General features: G+C 42.1%; 1 protein-coding gene across 2 annotated transcripts in view; it reads right to left on the reverse strand.

Annotated features, from left to right (window-relative positions):
* The window catches only part of DNAJB6 (DnaJ heat shock protein family (Hsp40) member B6), a 108467-nt gene that overhangs the window by 67524 nt on the left and 15311 nt on the right, over positions 1-25632 (reverse strand). Inside the window, exons 4-7 of one of the 2 annotated variants that reach the window (XM_077491143.1) lie at positions 24755-24865; positions 23571-23702; positions 21457-21601; positions 17499-17569 (exon numbers count right to left, since the gene is read on the reverse strand). In XM_077491143.1, coding sequence (XP_077347269.1) covers positions 17499-17569; positions 21457-21601; positions 23571-23702; positions 24755-24865 — 459 coding nt within the window. Of the gene's footprint in view, positions 1-16718; positions 17570-21456; positions 21602-23570; positions 23703-24754; positions 24866-25632 lie in introns of those variants that run through there. The other variant, XM_077491144.1, reaches the window with a different exon arrangement.

The following is a 25632-nucleotide window of genomic DNA, read 5'->3' on the forward strand; positions in this document are numbered from 1 at the left end:
TGAGATGCCATGGTCCTTTAATACACTGGCTTTAATAGCCATGCCGTCAAATTAAGAGACTGTAAATTGGGGTGGAATATAGGACCCTGAGACAGTAGATCTGGGCAACGTGGAAGCCTCCATGGCCCATCTATTGTCAGTCTCACAATCTCCAGGAACCAGGGCCTTCTGGGCCAGGCTGGTGCCACCAGAATGACTGGAACCCCCTCTCTCAGAATCCTGCACAACAAATGGGGAAGGAGAGGGAACGAAGGGAAAGCATAAACCAGGGAGTACTGGCTCCATGGAACTATTAGAGCATCTGCTCCAATTGCCAGAGGATCTCTTGTTCGAGACACAAACCGCTGTAGTTTGTTGTTGAACCTTGATGCCAGTATGTCGACCACTGGCCATCCCCAATGTTGGCAAATTTCCTGGAACACCTCTGGGTGTATGGACCATTGCCCCAGGCAGATCTGCTGGTCGGCTGAGATAATCTGCCTTCCAGTTCTCTACTCCCGGGATATGGACTGCTGATATAATTTGCACATGTCCCTCTGCCCAGGCTAGTATGTAGTTAACCTCCTTCAGAGCTGAACGACTCCTGGTACTGCCTTGGTGGTTTATATAGGCCACTGATGGGGCAGTCCTGAAGCTGCACCGCCCAGGACCGTAGGGCAAGACATACTGCCCGCAATTCTAGGACATTGATGGGCAGGGTCTGCTCTGTCCCTAGCCATTTCCCCTGGGCTGTGAGCCCGTCTAGGGTCACTCCCCAGCCTGAGAGACTGGAATCTGTAGTAAGTCCATGTTACCGGGAGAAAGGATGTTCCCTTTCGCAGGTTCTGATCCTGTAAACACCAGTTTAGGCTTAAGCATGCCTGAGGAGATAAGAACATTGGATAATCCAGGGCTTTTTATCCTCTGTTCCAAGCTAAGATGTCTTGTTGTAAGGGCCTGGAATGGAACTGGGCATAGGGCACTGCCTCGAAGGAGGATACCATTCTCCCTAGAAGACTCATACAGAGCCGAATGGAGGGTTGTCTGGTGCCCCTTATCTGACGCACCTGATCCTTCAGGGCACAGATCCTTATGGAAGGCAAGAATACTCTTGATTAGACGTGTTTAGGATCAGACCTAAATACTTTAGACTTTGAGCTGGTCTCAAGGCTGACTTTTCGGTATTTATGATCCAGCCTAAGCTTTTCAAATACCGCACAGTGTATATTATGCTCTGTTCTTGAGCCTGTCCTGAGTGATCTCTGAGCAGGAGATCGTCCAGATAGCCGAGCACCAGAATCCCTTGGGTCCTTAAAAGACCCAGTACTGGTGCTAGGATCTTTGTGAAACCCTGGGGAGTTGTATCAAGCCCGAAAAACCACAATCTGAAAATTACGTTCCTCTACGGCAAAACATTGGAACGTCAGATGAGGCTGAAAGACAGGTATTTGTAAATACGCGTTCTTTATATCGATGGAGGCTAGAAAGTCTCCCCTCTGGAGTGAGGTTACTACTGAGCGGACAGACTCCATCCGAAAGGACTGTATCAATATATACTTTTTCAGGGACCTTAGGTCCAAAATGTGCCTTGTATCCCTGTTTGGTTTTTGAACCGTAAACAGGTTTGAGTAAATACAGAAACCTCTACAATCACTCCTTGATGCACTAGATAATGTAGTGCCTGAAGCAATAAGTTTATTTTTGGAGGATCCAAGGGAATGCTGGATCTTAGAAACCTCTGAGGGGGAACTCCAGCTTGAGATATAATTGAGGTGACCCACTTGTCTTGTCCTGGATTGTTGTTTTCCACATGTCTGCGAAGTGCAGCAGCCTTCCCCCCAACCGATGGAGTGGGGGTGTCCCCTCAAAAGGAGGGATTGGTGCTGGGTTTAGAAGAATTTTGGACTCAGGGCCTTTTCTGGCCCTGGCCTTGCCCCTGGCCCTAGCGCCCTGTTGGCGGCAGAACCGCCCTGACACTGAGACATTTAAGGAAGCAGCCCCTGGGTTTTTAAACGAGGGACATCTGGTGCTTTTCTTCACAGGAAGTAGAGAACTCTTCCCTCTGGAAATCTTTGTCCAAGTGAGCACTGAATAAATGTTCCCCATGAAACGGGAAACCTGCCAATAACTTTTTACAAGGAAGCTTGGCTGACCAGCTCTTAACCACTTCGCGCCCACGCTATAGCCAAAAGACAAACCCCAATCAGCGTATAGTGATTGGTTTACAGGAACGTTCCAGCGTCTACACACTATGGTACATATTTAAGGATTTTTTTATTTATTTTTTTTAACTAGTAATGGTGTTGATCAGCTACTTATAGCAGAACTGTCACTTTTGACACTTTGTGGCAACCAGTGACACTAAAACAGTGATCAGCGCAAAAATACGCACACTGTACTAATGGCACTGGCTGGGAAGGGATTAAACATCTAGGGTGATTAAAGTGTTAACTGTGTGCCTAGCCAGTGTTTGTGTGTACTGTATTGCACTGATTTAACTAGGGGAAGGTCCTTTGCAGGGACACAAATTTCACCCCTTTCTGTCAGAATGGAGATCTGCCTCGTTTACATAGGCAGATCTCCGTTCTGTGCATTTTACTGATGATTGGCAGGTGCTGGCGACAACCAGTGTCTGCAGATCAGCTTTCGCTGTAGCATTAAATCTGCTATAGGGTGGTCCAGAAGTGGTTAATTTTGGTGTCTGAAAAAAATTAATTATGCAGCCAATGGGGGCTGATACAGCTGTTTTAGTGCCTAGCAGTACATCTACAGTCACCTGTGGACAAATCAACTTATATATGACTGCAATCCATTGCCCAGTCTTATTAAATAACCAAGGCAGATGTATTGTCAAAAACAAACCTAAAAAAATTCCCATGACAAACATGAAATAGTCTCACTGTAATCTAATAATTCCAGACAAATTCAGTCAGAGCCAACACATTTTTCTGAACGTCTTGTACTGAAGCAACACTAAACCATATTTCTCTTTGCTTTGTGCTAAATATTTCACTATTTTGATAACTATTTTTTAGCCAAAAGCAGCTGTTCTCAGGAAAAAGCTATGTTTGGAATGCAGAGAGGCTGTGCTGCAACATGTAGTTTACAAAATTCCAGATGTAACACCGAATCACTTAAAGGTCATCTATATCTAGAACCATCAGCTTGCTCTGGTGATGTGTCAGAGCTTGCCCAAGTTAGGCTCTAGTTAGTTCCCTGTATAGTTAGAAAAAAAAAAAATACTTTAAAATGTTCTATTGTCAATTTTTCCTAGGTCAATTATTCCAAACCATGCCTTTTTTGGTATCATATAGCTTCTCTGTCCCTGACCACCTTGCAATGTCAGGTTTCCTCATCAATTACTGGGCCCCCATAACTGCTTTTTGATTTTATATCATATAATTGTAATAAAAAATAAAAAATTAGAACATGTAGCTGTATGTTCTGGTTTAGAACAAAAAAACCTCCCAGACATACTAATTCTTAGACCAATCCACACATATGACTTGTCATTTTGATATAAGGTTTAAGGAAAGACCACCATAAGAAAATGTGGAAGATGAGACCTTATGGTCAAAGGCTAATGGAACAAGCTGAAGTTAGAAGCCGACTGGCTACCATGCACAGCTGCACCAGATTACTATATTTTCTGAAGAAATAGCTGTTTGCATGACTGTGTACAAGTGCAACATGAACCTTAATTTGATTTACTTTACTTATCAATCAGCTGCTGCACTTGCAGGGCTCTAATCAGGAACATGGTTGTGGTTTAATGTGCTGCACCTGTCCCTTTCAGTGTAAATGGGCCCTGAAAGAACATGAATTGGCACAGTGAGTTTATAAATAAGACAACTCCTGCACAATCACCAATCCTACAAGGGTAAATGTACCCTGTATGTAAATGTAAATGTTGCAGCTGCTCACACTGTCATATGTTCCCATAGACATTGTTACATTAAAGTGCAGCTCCTCTGTCTCCTTAATCAACCTGGTTGTCACCAGAGCTAGTGTCCCCACTGAAAGATTTTCCTTCTATTCCTATTCTGGTGACATCCTAAAATTTGGGATTGTCTTTCACTTTCATTCACGGTGATTGTAGCAAACAGGACAAAGAATAGAAGGTTACTCTCCCTAATGGTACACAGCAATAGAAACCTGACAGGCGTTCCACTTCTCCACTCTATATAAACTAAAAAGGTTTTCCTTTAAGCTTCCACTATGATAAAGGGAGTCTGACACGCTAATATACAAATATTAGATTGACCCTGGCCATAAATCCAGACAAATTCACTCTTTAACCACTTCAATACCGTGTACCCCCCCGCCTTCCTGCTCAGGACAAATTTTCAGCTTTCATTGCTGTCACACTTTGAATGACAATTGCGCGCTCATGCAACACTGTACCTAAACTATAATTTTCTTCCCACAAATAGAGCTTTCTTTTGGTGGCATTTGATCACCTCTGGGGTTTTTATTTTTTGCTAAACAAACTAAAAAAGACCAAAATGAAAAGAAAAAAAAGTTTGCAATAAAAATGTGTTTTCTCTTTCACTGATGGGCACGGATGAGGTAGCACCGATATATAGAATTGACAGGCACCAATAGGCTACACTGATGGGAACAGGTGGCACTGATGAGGAGCTGACAGGCATTACTGATGGGGCACTGATTAGCACAGTTATGGGCAGTGACAGGCTTTACTGATGGGACACAGACTGGCAGCTGATGGGCACTGACTGATTTTTTTCAATGCAGTCCCCCTGAGAGGTGCAAATGTGCTGATTATCAGTGCAAAATATCCCACTTTGTTGTAGGCCATCCAAACAAGAACACAGCTGACCTCAAACCTGTTTCATATTCCAGAACTTCTCACACAAACAAAATGCAGTGCAGATTTGATTGTATGACCTTTTTTTGTTTTTGTTTTTTTAAATACATAAGTGAATATTCTATAAAAGCAAATGATTTGCAGGCAAACACATCTCTCTAAACTAGAACTCCAGGGGATAATATCTGTCATAGACTATGGCATACTTACCCAAATGGGGTTCTTTAATTCTGCTTGTGCTTACCCAGCATTCTATACTAAACATAAATAATTCAATGTGTAGTGAGACTTTACATTCAGTGTACTATTTAAAGCGGTAGTAAACCCGCAAATTTTTTTTTTTTTTTTTTAAACCTGCAAAGCAAAAGGCATAATGAGCTAGTATGCACCGCATACTAGCTCATTATGAAATACTTACCTTAGAACGAGGCCCCGACCTCTGGCCCGATCCACGCCGAGGGAGCAAACATGCTCCCTCGGCGTTTCTTCCGGGTATCGCGGCTCCGGCGCGGGAGATTTCATTCCGGCCGGCCACTGCCGGATTTTCAGGCCGAGAATCCTTGTGCGCATGTGCCGCTGCAGTCAGCAGCGCATACCGAGGGGAATATCTCCTAAACCGTACAGGTTTAGGAGATATTTTTTTTACCTACAGGTAAGCCTTGAGTATACAACCACTTTAAAATTTTTAGCGTTAACCCATCAGTCTCCATGCATGTGCACAGAGCCTCATTTCCCCCCCCCCCGGGCATTAATATTTTGTGATTTGTGGAATCCAGTGTTTCTGCCTATATCTGCACAAAGCACGGCAACCAGTTAACACAACCAACAGTTTTTTTTTTTTCCGAACACCCTAGAGAATAAAATGGCGGTCATTGTAATACTTTTTTTTTGCACACCATATTCACGCAGCGGTCTTACAAGCGCACTTTTTTTTGGAAAAAAATGACTTTTTTGAATAATAAAAAAAATAAGACAACAGTAAAATTAGCCCAATTTTTTTTTTATATTGTGAAAGATAATCTAACGCTGAGTAAATTGATACCCAACATTAGAGGTGCAATGGATCAAAACTCACAGATCGGATCGTTCCTCGGATCGGATAATTTTTCAGATCAGCAAATAACTACATTTGCAAAAACCTGTGAAAATTCCACCATCGTACAGTCCCCACTGTAATATCCTTGTCATCTACCCTACTGTAATATCCACAATCTCCTCCACTATAATATTGAGTACGGCTGAGTATTGAAGGGTACGGCTGGGTATCGCAGACTATTGGCTGGGTGTCGGCAGAGTATGGAGGGACGGCTGTCACAGACCAGCGCTGTGGGCTGCTTCTGTAGTGCCCACAGCGCTGCTGACACCAATGTCTCCCCTCCATTGTACAGAGAGGGGAGGGAGGAACCGGCGTCATGTAATTGTTTACAAGTGATCGCTCCATCATTTGACAGAGCGATCACAATGTAAACGGCCTGCGTGTAGAAAGATGGCCGCCGCTTCAGAGCTAGGCCGAAGCCACGGCCTTTCCTAAGGCCGAGACTGCGGATCGTGCTGTGTACCGATCCGAGCGGGGTGACCCGTTTGGATCACCGATCAGTGACAATCCATTGCACCCCTGCCCAACGTATCATGCTTCAAAATTGCACCCGCTCGTGGAATAGCGTCAAACTTTTACCCTCAAAAATATCCATAAGCAGCATTTAAAAAAAATTCTAAAGGTTGCATGTTTTGCGTTACAGAGGCAGTCCAGATCTAGAATTCTTGCTCTCGCTCTACCGATCTCAGCGATACCTCACGGGTGGTTTGACTGCCGTTTTCATATGTGGGCGCTATCACGTATGTGCTCACTTCTGTGTGCGAAGCTCATCGGGACAGGGTGTTTTTAAAAAAAAAAAAAAAAAAAAAAATCACTTTTATTCCTTTTACAAGTAATGTAATAGAAAAAAAAGCATGACAGGTCCTCTTAAATATGAGATCCGGGGATATTATATATATTTATTTTTTTTTTTTTTTTACCGGATGGCGAAAAGCCCAGGAGGTTCCTACACCCCTGGTAGAATGAGCTCTCACCCTAAAAGGGAGAAGCTTTAGGTTTCAGACTATAGGCCTGAATGACCAATTGACGGACCCAATTGGCAATGGAAGCTGCCTGTCCCTTCTTGGGTCCTTTTGGTAAAAGGAAAAAAGGAGTCTGACTTGACTGCTCGGACAATGTCAAAAGAATGCAGGCATCTTTTTTGCCAAACGAGGCTGAGAGAAAAAGACAAAATTAATGTCCTGATTTAAATGAAAGACTGACACCACTTTTGGCAAAAAGGATGGAACAGGGCATAACAACCCTGTCGTGGTGAAGGATCAAGTACGGTTCCCTGCATGAAAGGGCCCGCCGACTCTGACACCCTTCTAGCCGAGGTGATGGCCATCAGGAAGGCTAGCTTGCGTGACAGCAAGTCTAATGGGATTTCCTTGATAGGAAAGTTGTTTCTGCAACACAGAGCACCAAGTTGAAGTCCCAAGGACACATAGGTGACCTAATGGGGGAAAGTAAAAGAGTTGCCCCCTGCATAAAGGTTTGGATCAGCGAATGGGAGGCTAAAGGCCTTTGGAAGAATACTGACAGGGCCAAAAATCTGACCTCTGATTGTACTCAAAGCCAATCTGATTTCCACAGTCGACTATAGTAAAAAGAGAGAACCCATCACGTATTTACGAGGAATACAAGTCTTCCAGACCTTACGATAGATCTTCCTACTGACAGCTTTTCTAGCATTCACTAGGGTAAATTTAGAGACTAAATTGGGGTGGAACATAGGACCTCGAGACAGTAGATCGGGGCAGCATGTAAGCATGCATGGCCCATCTATTGCCAAGCTCACAATCTCTGGGAAACAGGGCCTTCTGGGCCAGGCTGGTGCCACCAGAACGACTGGAACCCCCTCTCTCTGAATCCTGCGCAACAAATGTGAAAGGAAAGGGATGAGGCGGGGGGGCATAAACCAGGCAGTACTGGACTCCATGGAACTATCAGAGCATCTGCTCCAATTGCCAGAGATCCCTTGTTCGGGATGCAAACAGCTGTAGCTTTTAGTTGAAACTGGATGCCAACAGGTTGATCTCTGGCCATCCCCAACGCTGGCAAATTTCCTGGAACACACCTGGGTGTAAGGACCATTTCTCCCAGGCAGATCTGCTGGCAGCTGAGATAATCTGCCTACCAGTTCTCTACTGCCGGAATATGGACTACCGATAGAAATTGGCACATGTCCCTCTGCCCAGGCTAGTATGTGGTTCACCTCCTTCAGAGGTGAACGATTCCTGGTACCAATCAATAATACACTCACTATTGCCCTATCACCTGTGTATTTACCACTGCGCTAAGACTCCTGGTACCGCCTTGGTGGCTAAAGTGGAGTTCCGCCAATTTTTTTTTTTTTTTAAGTCAGCAGCTACAAAATACTGCAGCTGCAGACTTTTAAAATATGAAAACTTACCTGTCCAGGGTGCCCGCAATGTCCTCACCCAAAGCAGATCTGTCCCTCGGCTCTCAGGTGGAGGCGCCGCCATCTTCGATAAGGGAATCAGGCCTTGCAGCTTCACAGCCTGGTTCCCTACTACGCATGTGCGAGTCATGCTGCAAGTCCTCATTGGTCCCTGCTGTCTTCTGGGACCTGTCCATCTCCCGGAATACAGCAGGGGGGAGATAGGGGGCCAGCCATGGCGTAGATCACCATGGAGCCTGCGGTGATCTATGCCCAGAAGTGGGCGCAAATACCTGATCCGAATCCAAAAAGCAGAAGTTCCATTTTTGGGTGGAACTACGCTTTAATATGGGCCACAGCAGTGGCATTGTCAGACTGAACCCTGATAGGGCAGTCCTGAAGCTCCACCATCCAGGTCCGTAGGGCCAGATGTACTGCCCGTAACTCCAGGCCATTGGGCAGGATCTTTTCTGTCCTTGACCATTTCCCTTGAGCTGTGAGCACCTCTAGGGTCGCTCCCCAGCCCGAGACTGGCATCTGTGGTCAGTACTCTCCAAGTTACCTGGAGAAGGGTCTTCCCTTTCACAGCTTCTGAGCCTGCAACAAGGAGTTTAAGCTTAAACATGCTTGAGGAGATAAGAACATTGGATAATCCAGGGCTTGTCCTCTCCTGTGCCAAGTCAATAAGTATTGCTGTATAGGCCTGGAATGGAACTGGGCATAGGGCACTGCCTCAGAGGACACCATCCATCCTAGAAGACTCATATAGAGCCGAATGGAGGGTTGTCTAGTGCCCCTTATCTGACACACCTGATCCTTCAGGGCACAGATCCTTACGGGTGGCAAAAAATACCCTTGCCTGGACCTAAATACTTCAGACTTTGAGCTGGTCGGTATTTATGACCCAGCCTAAGCTCTCCAAAATACAGCACTCTTCGAGCAATAGGACTTGTGTCACAGTTTAGTTTTTGAACTGTAAACAGGTTTGAATAGATCGCCACGCCCCTTTTGGATGCAGGAACCTGCACAATCACTCCTTGATGCACTAAATGATGTATACTGATGTATAAATGATACTGCCTGAAACAGTCATTTTCTTTTTGGAGGATCCAGGGGAGGGCTGGATCTTAGAAACCTCTGGATGGGTAAGCCCCCCACAACTCCAGCTTGTAACCATGGGATATCTGCCCTGAACCATGTCTGCAAAGTGCAGCAGCCTTCCCCCCCAATAGAATGGGGCATCCCCTCAAAAGGTGGGCTTGGTGCCAGGTTTAGAAGAGTTGTGGACCCAGGACTTTTTCTGGCCCTGGCCTTGCGGTTTGCCCCTAGCTCTAGCGCCCTATTGGCGGCAGAACTGCCTTGGCGCTGAGACACCTGAGGAAGCAGTCCCTGAGGTTTTAAACGAGGAACCCTTGGTGCTTCTCCTCACAGAAAGAAGTAGAGAACACTTCCCTCCAGAAATCTTTTGGATATATTTGCCCAAATCAACACCAAACGTTCCCCATGAAACCTGCCAATAACTTCTTACAAGGAAGCTTGGCTGACCAGTTCTTAAGCCACAAAAGTCTGCACATATGTACAGACAAGAGAGCCAAACAAGAAACCTGCTGTACTGAATCCTTTAAAACGTCAACAGCAAAACACAGCGTTCGATGAATATCGGTCTTATTTTCAGCAAAATTAACCTCCTGGTTAGGCCTGTCAGGCCATCTGACCTGATCCTTGAAGGACTGGCAGATACCAATAGCTGCAACAGCTGGCTGAATAGCTGAACTGGCCAAGGAAAAGGAAGCCTTTAATAATGACTCCAGTTTCTTGTCAACAGGGTCTTTCAAGCCCTGTGCGTTATCTACAAGACAAGTTAAGTTCTTGTTCAGGAAAGACTGCTGTGTCTACGGCTAGCATGCTCCAGCAGCATTGACTGTAAACACAATTGCCTGGAAGCCTCTGGTCTTTCAAGGGATACAACTAGGTTCAGCAGGAGCTACTGATGACATAGGTGTGCCCTACTGTGTAGTGTTAGCCCCTCTCCTGTTTTTTAAAGACATTTACAAGCCACAAAAAGGAGTACCTGGGTGTAGTATTAACACACATTAGAAGGGAGACCCTTTGATAGGGCTCACAAAGCCCCTATGCAACAATCCTACCAAGCAACACCTGGTGACACACATGACCTGGGTAAGAAATTAACCACTGCAAATGCCTGGTTCAGAACCTGCTCTGTGTCCCAAAGTTGCCTTCTGGAAGCACCGCATGCTTGGAATACACAGCTTAAATAAGCTGGCTGTGCACTGGGACATTCCGTGCATATGTGTGTGTGGTCCCGGCAAATGGGGGCGGCTTTATTTGCCTATGACCCAAATCTTTGTGCGCCCAGATTAGGCTACGGTGCGTCTTCGAACGTGCATAACTCCTATGGCAAAGTCACGCACGGAATGGTTGCCAAACAAACTTCTGAGCACAGCAGTGCTCAAGAACGCATGTGCGCCATGGGGAAACAAGAGGCGAAAAGGCGCACCATCATACGGGTAAAAAAAAAAAACACACAGCCAGACACAAGCAAAAACATGTACTTTGCAAACACGCACAGCAAGCCCAGAACTCCCCCGTATGATCACAGCACACAGCTGTCCAGCCTCTAGTTAGCTTGACTGATTGTTACAATCACAGGGACACAACAAGTAAATAAGGGGGTTTCAATTACCTGAAAGTGAATGTGAAGGATGAAATATATATATATATATATATATATATATATATATATATATATATATATATATATATATATATATATATATATATATATATATATAAAAAAAAAAAAATGTTTTATATTTATCCGCGCAGTGCTTTTGCAAAGTACAGCCCTGATTCTCATGTTCCACCCACCCCAGGCAATTCTGGCTCCTCTGCCTCAGTGTGCCACCATAGGATGCCACTTCCTATTGTGAAACATCTGCAAGCTTAACCTAGAGTCTCAAAGCCTGTGACACAGGCGAGTCTTGGCCCCACCACTCGCTCTCCAATGGCTTCAGCTGCTGTGGGCCAGTGAGGAGAGCTAGCAGCTGTGCTGCTCTCGAGCACAACGCTGGATTGAGATCGGGCTCAGGTAAGTATTTTGGGAGGTTGAGCAGTACAACATGAAAAGTTTTAATGCAGAAAAGGTTAATAAAAGGGAGAGGAGAAAAAAACAAAACAAAAAAAAAAAAAAAACACCCTTGCCTTTACAACCACTTCGATTCACAGTACTGTGTTGGTGACCAACACACCTTGCCCACAGGCTTGCATTGTGCTGACAGAAAAATGGGCTGCTCGATATTCACTGCCTTGCAATTTGTGGAGGAGAAACACACACACACACACACACACACACACACACACACACACAGTAAATGGTGAAGAGCAAGAGCTTTCTATAAGAGTTAGTATTTTTACAGATTTTATTTAAAAGCGTGTTAGGAAAATATTGTTTTAAAAGTTCAAATTCACAATCCTTGCCTCCCTAATAAAATCATGGCATCAGAAGCAGCAAGGTTGCCCCTCCCCCCCCATAATTAAAACCGATCTGTAGCCACTCCAGTAAAGGTAAATTCATATTTTAATGCACTATGAGGTTGTTAAATGTATTACCTGAAAATTTCATGGCTTTATACTTGCAAATTAAAATTTAAACAACCCATGCGGAGTAGAGGAGCTTATTTTTTTTTAAAGAAATCAAGCCAGTAAAATGTGACCCCCTCCCCCCCCTTCTGAAAATTAAACAGCTACTTTGCATGACAGTTTTCAGACGGCTACAGTTCAGTTTTAACATGAATGGGTCAAAGCTTTGCTGAATTAAGGCATGTCTGTCTCTATATATATATATATATATATCTCTATCTTCCACTAGTCATCGTCAAAGCTTGCCAACACAAGATCAAAGCAGCTTAAAAGCAAAATTTTACCCATAACAACTTGATAAAAAATAATGTTTTTTTTTAGCAAGGAACATACATTCCACATTAATTATGCTATTAAAATCAGTGTGTGCTGTAAAATGCCTCCAGCATTGCTCCTGTTAATTCTTGCTAGAGGCTGCCATTTTGCTGAAGCCCAGAACAGCAGTAAATCATAAAGTGGAACTAAACCCATCAATTTAATGGAATGGAAAAAAAAAAAAAAAAAAAAAAAAAAGCAATCCTGGCATTCCAGGAATGAAAACCTTCACATTTGCTTGTGTCCTCAACCAAACGGTCAAAAAATCAAATGGCTGGGGGCATAACCGATCTTGTGCAGCACCACAGCAGTTGCAGATCAAACAGAAGCAGTTTCCTTTCCTGTAACTGATAGGAGGGTTTAATTCCACTTTAAGGCTGTCAGCAGATCAGCCTTTACAAATTCTGCAGTGCCTAGAAAGAGTGCAACTGAGCATGTGCAAAGCAGGGTGAGCATGTATTACCAGATTTTATACAGTATAGACACTTATTATACATAGCTATACCTGCAAAAAGGAGGCAGTCTGAAGTGATCTAGCAGGACTTAATTTTCTGACTAAAGTTCCACTTTAAGGTCTGAAGACGTGGAACATTTATACACAATATTCGTGGTAATTTTATATTAGGCAACTCCAATATTAGGCTAAATTACACCCACCAAAAAAAACGGAAAAAAACTAATGTGTTTAAAAGTATTAGGTTCCGTTCATCAAAAGTCATTATGTAAGAACTGTTGGCATTTTCTCATATCAGGGAACACAGTTCTTCTAAAAGACTTTGATAAGGCCAATTGAATCAAGATGTAGCATGCAGGAGCTAGAAGCTAAAAGCTGCCATGAATTGAGCCCCTTGACCAACTGTAAGCAGCTAGTTAAGGGCCTATTCCCACCAGATCTGTTATGTATTTTGCTGCCTTGTCCAGCACAGTCATTTGCAGGGATGCTAGGAAACACAGCTTTTCAACTGAATTTGTTCCCAACACATTGTGCATGCTGCAGTTTGGGTGTATTGTGATCGTCCAAATCAGATACAACTGTGCCTTTCAAAAACATAGAACAAAATGCAACACCACATGTTCTGGTAAGAACGAACCCATATTTTGTGAAAGTTGATTTGTGCAAGTTGATAAAAAGTGAGACAAACCATGCATTAGGAAGAACCAGTGCAAGGGGTGATCAGCACAATACCCTTCTATCTGCAAGTGCTGACACTAGGATAAGCATTCTCAGAGACAAAGCCAGTTTAATTCTTTTAAATTGGTTGTAAACCTCAAGGAAAAAAAATAATAATAATGAACCAAGCACATCCTTCTATAGTGCATACTAGCCAGAATTCAAAGCATGGTGTAAGGCTCCTTTCTCTGCATAGGTCACTGATGAAACTAAGCCGGCACAACAGGCTCCAGGCATATGTCCTCGTCCCCACAGCGGGTGATTCATAGTTTCAGCTCTGTATATTTTTATATGAGCCAGCTATAGGTGGGTTTGTCCCTTCCTTCCAAATCAGCTATCAGATTACACTACAGCTGTATGTGCTAGCTCTGCAGTGTGAGAGACGCCACATCCCCGCCGCCCTTTGATCTGTGTGATGGAGGATCTACAGCTGCATTATATGTAGGAAAATTATCTACAGAAAAATGGCTGCAGATAAACAGGTGCAATATTTGTAGGAGGATTTGTTTAATCTATGCATCACTGATGCCAGTAACTTCACTGGGTATATGTAAGGGTTTATAACCACTTTAAAAATGGTTTCAATAGCAAGGGTTGATAGCCATGCTTTACTATTTAAAATACTACATATTGATATATTATATAGTGAATTATTAAATTGCAAACACATGACTGATAGTACTAGCAAACTGCAATCAGAGGGTAATGTTGCCAGAACAGTGTGAACTGGCCATTTAATTTTGAAAGTAATTCTGATAAAAGGTTATCGATGTAGGGAATAGACCTACGTCTGAAAATAACTCCACTGAATAATTGGAGACTTCAGAACATCAATGATCATTACAATTGCCTCCATTCCTGCTATCTCTAATGTCCCACAACAAGCATTTCTGCCATGTCTCCACTGAGCAGGTGTCAGAAACATTCTGACAACCAAAGCTCCTCATGCAGTATTGTGCCAAGGCCGTAGTCACAGTCTTTACACAGTTACCCTCAGAAGATATGCTAAAAGTTTACTGCCTATGATATGGCTACAAGGTTTCATATTAAAATGTTACCCCTGTCCAGTACTACATAGATCTAGGTTCCCCAACTCAAAATGAACTCAGTTTAAATTAGCTAAATACATTCCAGGCACAATAAAACAAAATGAGTGCAAATTGTGTGTTTTTAGAAACCAGCCACAGCAGAGTTAAAAGGGCTGTGTTCTGCCAACATGCTATAGAGAAGGATCCTTACTTTGCAGAGAAATCACTACTTCCATACAATGTCCAGCCTGTAACACTCAAAACAGCAGGGTAGATAAGCTGTGCAGAGTGCTAGTCTGGACTCAGAAGGGTAGTCAGGCCACTGCAGAGAGACCACTGCTTAAACAAGAACAAGGGTCCTTCTCTGTAGTAAACTGAACGGCAACAGGCATTTTTCAGGCTGTGGCTGTTTTTTTAAATAAAACTGTAAGACTTTGCTATTAATGATTGTTTTAAAGCACCTGGGTTGTGTTTAGGCAATTTAGCCCGAAGGTTCCGTTTTAGCTACAATGCTGCAATAGCCCCAGAGTAGATGGGTTAAAAGGATGCTATCAGGATCTTTAGAAGGTACACATTTTCTCTTTGAAGCCCCGGAGTTTGAAACTTCAAACAAGTCAGCAAATGGCAGCTTCAATTTTTTATTTTTTGGTTTTTAAATTTTCCCAGGCTTTTTTTTTTTTTTTTTTATTTTATTAAGCACCGCACTTGTATATAGAAGGTTTGTTTTTAAATTCCTAAAGTATGCAAAATTAATCCTGATTTCTTTGTAGGTCTAATTCAGTTTTTATAAAGCAGCCTATATATGGTTACATTTTTGTAGACATTAAGAAACCAGGTTGCCATTAGGAGAATTAGTAAGAACTTTGGTACAAATCAGCTTGTAAATAAATTGCAATAAATAAAAATAAAGCACTTCATGTTTGAGAACAACTATGCTGTACTAGTTGGAAGAATGTCGTTATTGGCACAGCACCAGTCATAAGTTCGTACACACGGTACGATTGTTGGCCAACCAATTGTCTGATTGGTGTCAAAAGAGCGTGTGCCAGGATCTTGTCTTGCATACTAACAGTACACGATTGTTGTGCCACAAAACACGAATGTAGTGATGTACTACGAGGAATTTCAGCTCTTGAGCTCCACCCTTTGGGCCGCCTTCTGCTAATTTCATATTTGGTGAGCATTGATTTTGAACATGTGTGTTTGTACTTTCGATTTGTGTGACAGATTTGAGTACTGACCATATGAAAATCTGACGTCAAACCGCTGTCCGTCGAAAAATTACTAGTCTGTCATCCAACATTTGTTAGCCGAAAGTTGGACAACAATTGTCAAAGGGAGCGTACTAATGGTAAGGTTTTAAGACAGTCTATCAGACAATCCTCTGCAAGCAATCGTATCGTGTACACGAAGCTTAACAAACCTTGCCTACACTGATAATTTGACATTGCTGCTGGTTTCTTGAATCTACAAATTTAGGTTTAATGAAAGTTTTTTCACATCTCCATTGGAACCCGTCTAATGAAGTGCCAAAGCCCACATAGTTTGATCAGTAAGGTGAGCAGGAAATGTGCATCAGAATCAAACCAAATAAAAAAGATAAAAAAAAAATGAAGCAATCTTGTTTGCAGTTTCTTCTGTGCATGTTATATAGGCCACCCCAGTAAAATGACTTTGCTGGGGTGCAGGAGAAGCCTCCTTTTGTAAACTACAAGTTGTAGCTTACAGAGGGCTACATGCAATATCTACTGAAAGCACTAGTGACAGGCCCAGCGCTATTCACACGCTTCTCCACACCTGGAGGGGGAGATTAAAAAGGAGACCTATCGCTTTTCTTTCTATGGGAATATTACAATTAGCACTTTAATAATTCCTCTAAATACATAATTCAATCAAGAGTGCCCAATAGGTATACAACGTCAATAAACCTACAGGCTCAAACTCAAAATGAATGGCTGACTTTTAAACTTTGAGGTTAAAACTTATGAAATTATGGGAAAGTGTGGGACCCCTGGGCTATATTGCAAACAAGATTCCTCCATGTTACGGTGCAGAGTACAGTGTTACTAATAAATTCACACAAGGGAAGCGTTAAGCAGGTGGTAAACTGAGCGTAGGAATTGTGGTTCTTTTTATTTACAATAAAAAGGGGAGAAGGAGGGATCCACTTATCTGTGTGGAAAGCAAAGCAATGCTTGTGAGAATTACCCATATATCAAACAGACACAAGAATGCTACAAGTACCATAAATAAAAGAATGCAATACAAACATCAGCATTTATTCATATCCAACTTTTAGCAAATGACAAAATAAAGTGTCTTTTCTTGCTGAAATTACACAACAGCTGGCAAAAAAGTGCTCAAATAGCAGCACTCATGCACAAACAGTTAAAAAGGAAAAAAAAGAAAAAAAAACAAAAAAAAAAAAACAAACACACCAAACACACAAACCTGATACTACAAAAATTGGAAATGCATCGTTTAACATCCTCTCGTTTAGGAAGATGAGTATCCAGACTGCTTTGCTGGGAAAGTTGGATTGAAAGCAAGGTGGACAGCTAACACTTTGTTCACATTTTTAAACAAAATCAGTAAAAAGGAGTCATGCAGTTAGTGAACGCTGCGTTCAACCACTAACGAAATATTACGGCTCACTTCTTGTTCAACCTCATGGCTGCCAAAGGGTTCCCCTGGTGCACTTTGCTAGAGTGGCCCACATGGCAAATTGAAGGTAAACTTTTAAAAAGTGCATACAGAAAAGTACGATATTAAGAACAAAAGAAAAAAAAAAAAAAATTATATGGTCCTATGAGAGTGGTCCCAAAAACAGAACTGAGCGTCTGACAAATAAGAGAAACTCTCCACGAGCTTCTTTTACTTGGGTCTTAGATTAAATACAGATACACTCTGAACAGTTCCTTAGATTTCTTCAAAAATGCTCCTGATATTCCACAAATGGTGCTTGTTTAGGTTAATATTTCTGTTACATGCGTGCGTTGAATTTTACTTGTTATCCAAGCGTAGCAGCTGCTCCTTACCATTAATTGTTAAGGACTTTAACTGGCCATCTTCTTCAACTTCAATTCGTTCCTGACCATTCTCAACAATCCTGTAGGACCAAAACAAAGCATCAGAGAAGCAAAGGGATCATGCTAATCCAAGAAAAGGAACACCCTAAAATTATTACAAAAACATTCATCTCTAGCAACACACAGGAGAATAAGGTTTATTTAACCTCCCTGGCAGTATGATTCAGTCTGGAATAAGGTGCTGAAAGCGGTACAATTATTTTGCATCGAAATCTGGCTTTTATTTTGTAGTCCTGTAATTCTTAGGAATAACGCTCTGAAATCTCTTCAAACCAGAGTCTAGCGGACATCCCGGGTATGATAAAGTTTATAATATAATAAAGAATAAAAATTATTCAATAATGTAATCAAATCCAAAAAAAACTGAAAAAGGGACATGTTTTGGTTGCTATGGACAATCTCCAAATTCCAAGCAGTAAAAAAACAGTATTTATAATATAAAAGTGCATGCAGGGCATTGCACAAACCACTAGGGACAAAGGGGGTGTGTATTTTTTACTACAGCACTGTAATCTGTAAGATTACAGTGCTGTGTGTGTTTTGTGTGTTTTTACTTTTTTGAATTTGCCGCCCTTCTCCGCTCCCGTGCGCCGTAACGTTGCAGGGAACGGAGCTCGGCGGCATTCGGCACTGTGAATCGAGCGGAGGACAGCTCGATCACACAGCGCGGCGGACATCGCTGGATCCAGGGGACAAGGTAAGTAACGATCCCTGTGTCCTCCCCTGCATCGAGCGGTGCAAACCCGAGTCTGGCTCGGGGTTACCGCTCTTGTAATTAAAATCCCAAACCGAGCCAGACTCGGGATTACCGCTAGGGAGGTTAATAGAAGAAATGTTTTATGGGAGGTGGTATTGCTTGTCTCTTGCTGTTTGCTAGAAATACTGTGAATTTTTTTTTCTAGAAATAAAGCCTCTGCATTCGCAGGACTAAAGTCTAGCAGGACCGGGAGGGGGTCCAGTGTAAGTTCACCTTACAGATTTAACCCATTCATGACTAAGCCTATTTTTGGCATTTGGTGTTTACAAGTTAAAATCCATATTTTTTGCTCGAAAATTACTTGGAAACCCCAAAACATTATATATATATATATTTAGCAGAGACTCTAGAGAATAAAACGGCGATTGTTGCAATGTTTTATGTCACACGGTATTTGCGCAGCGGTGTTTTAAACGCAACTTTTTGGGAAAAGGGACACTTTCATAAATTTAAAAAAAAAAACAGTAAAATGAGCCCAAAATGTGAAAGATAATGTTACGCCGAGTAAATAGATACCAAACATGTCACACTTTATAATTGCACGCACTTGTGGATTGACGACAAAGTACGGTACCTAAAAATCTCAATAGGCAACACTTTAAAAAAAATTTACGGTTACCAGGTTAGCGTTACAAAGGAGGTCTAGTGCTAGAATTATTGCTCTCACTGACGATCGCAGCGATACCTCATATGTGTGATTTGAACACAGTTTACATACGCGGGTGCGACTTCCGTATGCGTTTTCTTTGCGAGCTCGTGGGGACGGCGGGCGCTTTAAAAAAAAAATTTTTTTTTATTTTATTTATTTATTTTAAAATGACTAAATTGTTTAAAAAAAAAAAAAAAATTTGATCACTTTTATTGCTGTCACAAGGAATGTAAACATCCCTTGTGACAGTAATAGGTGGTGACAGGTACTCTTTATGGAGGGATCGGGGGTCTAAAAGACCCCGCACCGCTCCTTTACACTTCAGTGTATTCAGATCGCTGAAAACGGCGATTCTGAATACCGTATATATTTTTTTTAAACCGGCGCCATTGGCAGCCGAGTAAACGGGAAGTGACGTCATGACGTCGCTTCCGTGTTTACTATGAGGAGACTGGAACGAAGCCGATTACGGCTTTGTTCCAGTTCCTCCCCAGCGGCCGGAGGCAGCGCAACTTGAATCGGTGCTCCCGATCGAACGGGAGCACCGGTAACAGCGGCGGGAGGGGGGGGGGGACGTCCCCTCCCGCTCCTCCGGCATAACAGCCGAGCGGCTTTTAGCCACATTGGTTGTTATGGCTGGAAAGCCAATCGCCTGCTGAAGAAAACGGCAGGTTCGGGCATCCTCCCGGTATACCCCCTGGAAGCCGAGTATGCAGATCTGCGTACGCTCGGCGGGAAGGGGTTAAGCAGTTGGGTATGGATTATATTAGAGAATAAGGATATAATTTAGCATTACTAGTTAATGCTACCAACCAGCTGGGTATATTCAAACTCGACAGTCTCAACAAAAACCTGGCTTCATTTTAACAGAAATTCAAGATAAACAAGAACACTTTTAGACACAAGGCTTTTTTCTAGAGAACTGGTGTCATGTTCTGACCATGGAAAGGTTGTGGAGTCCTGAATTTCACATGCTGCACTGCAGGGTTGTTTTTTATGAAGCAGGCTATCCACAAAAGTTGGCAGTTTTACCACTGCTTTAACTAGAACATAATCCAGGCAGACCTTAATAAAGTTCCCATAGCAAAGGACAAACAAAACATTATTAACACTGCATGTAAATATTTGTGCTATTAGATAAGACAGCCAAAAGATCCCTTTGTATTGTTCTTGCCTGTCAGAAATCTCCACTTGCTAGACCACGGGTGCTCAACCCGTGTCCCTCCCACAAGGCATTGCAAGGCTGACAAATTGCAAGCATGACCAACAAAGGCAGAAGCACGATGGGACTTCTAGTTCTGCAACAGCTGGAGGGCCACAGGTTGAGCATCCACGTGATAAACATGGGTGATACAAGGCAATTCCTGTTAGGCTCAGTTCACACTGCTGCAACGTGGGATCTGACTTGTGGGACCTCAAGTCACATGACATTTCAAATTCAATGTAAGCCATCTTCACTGATGCTACACAAGTCGCTCCGACTTTAGAAAAGGTTCCTACACTACTTGGTCCACTTTGTGGTGCAATTTCAGCCCTTGTACAGGCTCCTTAATAGCATCCAAGCCATAAGAAAGTCGCGACTTTGCCATCGCAGCAGTGTGAGCTGAGCCCAACTCAGCATTACAGTATATTTTATTGTGAGAGGTCCATGTGCCCATTGAAGGCAGCACCTTTTACAGATAGCTCTACAATTAAAACTAAACTGTTAAAGCTGGACTCAGCTGAACTAAAGAAAGGAAAACCCTCTTGCAGTGGGATGATTTAGGAATTAACAATAAACATAGCAATACGGTGCGACCAAATGCCCATATTTTCTGAAAATGTCTCGGTGTTTTTAAAAAGCCTTGCTGGAGGTAAATGTTAGTTGTGTGCGCTGTAATATTTTTGTTCTATTGTATGGTCTTATGGCAGCACCATCTTTATGCATTTTTTTAGGGTGTGCCCCCCAAATATCTTGTTTGTTTAACCACAAACATGGTCACATGTCCTCCCGCAATTTATCTGAATGGCAGGGTTCTTCATGCTGCACCATCTAATTTTCTTTTGGTGCAGCTGCGCCCCTCTAAACACAACTGCATCATCCATTCACAGGGATCTGTGACACAGAACAGAGCACAAGTGTGGTGCATATCCAACTTATATTTGCTGGGCTTAAATGAAAGCACTTTTACACCAGAGAAGGAATCTACAGAAATTCACACAGCATTTCTACCATCCGCACAGCTGCCAGATCCTTCATTCAAATTAACTACCTCAGTATCTAGTACATGGGATTCAGATAAGCTGAAAAAGAACCATTCCTTGGGGAAGCACACTCACAATTACCTTTGCCCTTTATTAAAAGGCTTTTAGTATTGATAGAGCAGAGCTGAGGGCATATAAAAAACAAAAACAAAAAAAAACCTGCATTAAAAAAAAAAAAAATGTCATGCCCACTTGCACATGCACATCTCAATCATTCAACCCATAGCACATAGCTTCTGACCTAAATAATACAATACCTTTTTGTTGTAACTTTCCGGCCATTAATCATTTTACTCGATGTGGAAACCGATTTGAAGTTGCCCATTCCTGAACCACCAAATGACGAAGAGGAGAATGAGGTGAAGCCGCCATGTCCAATGGAACCAAATGATGTAGTAAAACCTTAAAAAGGAATAAAGGAATGAATATATTAAAAAAAAGAAAAAAGTAGACCATTAGGCCTTGTCCACACTGTATGTACTAAAGCGCACGCTCATGAAGGGTCGTGTTCATGATGCAGAGCTGCATCCCAACTGACATCAATGGAACTGCTTGCATAGAGATGCACGAAACTCATGCACATCCCTGTGTGGGTAAGCATGACTTGCCATGAGCATACGCTTTAGTACTCCCACTGTACACAAGGCCTTAAAAACATGTGCTGAGCAACTCCGCACACAGAAAATCTGTCATTGACAGAAATAGCCGGTTTATGAAGGTGCGATTTTGGCACCTCACTGGCGATCTCTGTCAGAATTCTCCTGCCCAGATGTGGAAAAAAAAAAAAAAAAAAAAAATCGGGGAGGGAAGAGAGAATCCTCAGAGAACTAAGGACTTTCTTACTCAATAAGACACCCAAGAGTAAAAAAGCCTCCCCTGCCTTTCACAAATGCCCCAAAACCAGGAAAACAGGTTAGAAACACTATAAAATATATTTTATGTAGATAACACGTGGTGTAGTGTGGAGGTACTAAGGAAGCAGTCTCCTCTGAGAATGCCCATGTACTCAGCAGTGGTAATGCACTGATGCTTAATAAAAAGGGACACCTGTTTCACCAATTTTCTGTTACTGTAATCTCGCGAGATTAAAGTAACAAGAGGGATTCTCCGAGGGTCAAACCGTTTGTAGATTCACTACTCAAAAAGGAGGAGTGGCGTGATCTACAGTTCCGTAAACAGGCACTCAAAATTGAGCACTCTGAGAATGCTGGAGAACTCAGCAGTGTTATTTTCCCCTGCTTGATAAACAGACTAAATGGGTAGCAAACAATCCACAACGCCATACATGCCCTTCAAGAAGTCCAAATTTATTGCAACTCTATAAAAGATAAAATATGTACAGCAGAAGTTAACTGTTGTGAACGCGTTCTGTACAAAAACATAGTATAGTGTAGTGTAGTGTAAAAACAACCCCCTCCTCCTTCACTGATTGCAGAGATTTCCAATTAACGCAATGGTAAAATTGAAAACAACGAAAACAGAGAGAGGGTTAAAATTGTTCTGGAAAAGCAAACCACAAAAGAGAAAAATTAATTTAAAAAAAAGATACAAAATAACTGATTATGACAGAATAGAAAAAAAAAAAAAAAAAAAAAAAAAAAAAAAATGAATGACCATGGGAAAAGGGAAAATCAAAAATAGGGACAACTGGATATGAGAATTGGTGGAAAAAAAATATATATAAAACCCGACAGCTCAAATAGGATCTCTACTTAAAGAGGGCCAGTTTAAAAAAAAAAAAAAAAAAAGTCAGCAGCTGCAAACACTGCAGCTGCTGACTTAATAAAATCACTTACCTGTCCAGGGCGCCCGCGATGTCGGCCGCCCGAGGCCGAGCCGTCCCTCGGCTCTCGGGTCCCGGCGCCGCCATTCCCTGTAAGGGAAACAGGCAGCGGAGCCTTACGGCTTCACTGCCCGTTTCCTACTGCGCATGCGCCAGTCCCGGAACTACTGCGCATGCGTGAGTCCCGCAGCTCTTTCTGAATGGGACGCGCTGTGTTCAGGAACACACAGTTCCCAGAACACAGCGCGACCCATTACCCAGAAGACGCCGCGACGAAGACAGAAGATCTCCGCGGAGGAGGAAGAGGAAGATTAGGATAAAGTGCCTAGCAACAGGCATTTCTGGTAAGTAAAAAAAAAATAAAAATTCTCATTTTATTTTTTTTTGATTTTTTTGTCATTTTTAACATTTTTTGGTTTTCAGGGTGGCCCTCCACTTTAACCTGGGGTAGTAGCACGTTTTTCTTCTATTGATAAACTGACATCGATGCCATCAAAGGCTATACAGTTCAGTTAGAATGTTGAGTATACATGCACTAATCAAACGTGAAGGTTATTCAAAATGTCAAAAGTATATAGTGTGCAATACCTGAATCAAACGGAGAAAAGCCTGCGGAAAAGCCTGGAAAGCCTCCAAAAGGTGAGAAAAATGACCCTCCGGGCCTGTTTCTGCTTCCTCTGTGGCCTCTTCTATTGCCAAAGAAGTCATCAAAGGGATCCTCTGCACAAAAGATTTAAAATAGTCAGGAAAAAAAAAAAGTAGCATTGTCTATGTGCCTTCATCCAGCAATCAGCTTTTTCTTAAATCCGAGCTCGACAAACTCCATCTCAGATCAAGACAACTCAGTGAAATAACACGATTGTTAACCCCTTCATGACAGGGGTCAAAACAAAACCTGAACATCCAGAACGCAATTTTATACATATCGCAAACCAATTCGAGTATCCAGGTGGATTATACCTGTTTTTTCCCCCCTTAAACGTATTCTATTTAGCCCTGAACTTTAGCTGGAGGGTCATAAGTCACCTAAAGTCTACACAATCACAAAAAAAAAAAAAAAAAAAAAAAAAAAAAAAAAAAAGGACTGTGGGAAGATGGGCAGTTCATAAGCTAGCAACTCTGACTCAATTTCTACGCGTACAGGTTCCATATTACCAAATATAACACTTCAGTTATAGACATCATCATAGTCTCTTGCCAGCTTTTCATTTCTCTAGCTGCCTCCAGTGATGAGATTTCCCTGAATGGTACCTTGCTCTGCTGTTTCTGACTACCTTGGAGTTTTGTTGGTTTCTGAGCACCTTGAAGTAATGCTACTGCTTCCTACTGCATTCTCCATATTAAGAATGAACTTAAAAATTGAGCAGGCAGAATATGAGCTGAATGGCATTATCAAAGTAAAGTTCATTATCACAGTCTCCAAGAGATAAGAAACTTAAATAGTTTGAAGTCCAACTCCAGGCAAAGCTTTTCTTTTAAGTTCCGCTCGACATCCTGTACAAAGGTTATGTTGCTTTAAGAAGTATGTATATACACCCGTATACATACTGGCTTGTTTGTGGCTGCAGAACAACATTTTCAGCATATTTGTAAAATGCGACAGGTAGGCTATTTTTTTTAATAAAGCAGTTAAGATTAGTCTGGTAAATATGAAAAGCAGCATAGAAACCATTTGCCTAATTTCATTAATACATAAAAAAAATTAGCACTAAGATAACAAGCTCACTATACATTCCCATTAAATAGTTAAAAACATTATGAAAAATACATACCAAATAAATCAAAGGAAAATGGATCTCGTCCTCCAAAGAAGTCTCTGAAGACATCATCTGGGCTTCTAAACGTGAAACCAAAATCAAATGGATGGTCGTAGTTACTTCCACCTAAAAAGGGTTAGAAACAGGGACATGAATCAAAACAAAACATCTATGCTTTACTACAAAACTACATTAGAACAGATACACAATATCCTTCGTTTTTCAATGTCCGTGACCAGCTTTTAGTAAAAGTGTCAGACGGGGAAAACCTTTAAACTTTAATTTCATTATACATACAGTTGTGCTCATAAGTTTACATACGCTGGCAGAATTCATGATTTCTTAGCCATTTTTCAGAGAAAATGAATAACCCGAAAAAAATTTCACTCATGGTTAGTGTTTGGCTGAAGCCATTTATTATCAACTATTTACACTTTTTTTAGATCATAATGGCAAAAGAAACTACACAAATGACTGATCAAAAGTTTACATGCCTCAGTACTTAATACCATGCATTGTCCCCTTTAACATCAATAAGAGCTTGAAGTCTTGTGGTATTTGTGGATAAGGCTCTTTATCTTAGATGGTAAAGCTGCCCATTCCTCTTGGCAAAAAGCCTACAGTTCCTGTAAATTCTTGGGTTGTCTTGCATGAACTGCACCATTTGAGATCTCCCCAGAGTGGCTCAATGATATTGAGATCAGGAGACTGAGATGGCCACTCCAGAACCTTCACTTTATTCTGCTGTAGCCAATGACAGGTCAACTTGGCCTTGCGTTTTGGATCATTGTTATGTTGGAATATCCAATTATGTCCCATACGCAGGTTCCAGGCTGATGAATGCAAACGTTCTGCCAGTGTTTTTTGATAACATCCCGCATTCATCTTGTCAT

This window comes from Lithobates pipiens, unplaced genomic scaffold (assembly GCF_037356315.1).
Source record: "Lithobates pipiens isolate NorthernLeopardFrog02 unplaced genomic scaffold, aLitPip1_a1.2 Scaffold_19, whole genome shotgun sequence".
Classification (NCBI taxonomy): Eukaryota; Metazoa; Chordata; class Amphibia; order Anura; family Ranidae; genus Lithobates; species Lithobates pipiens.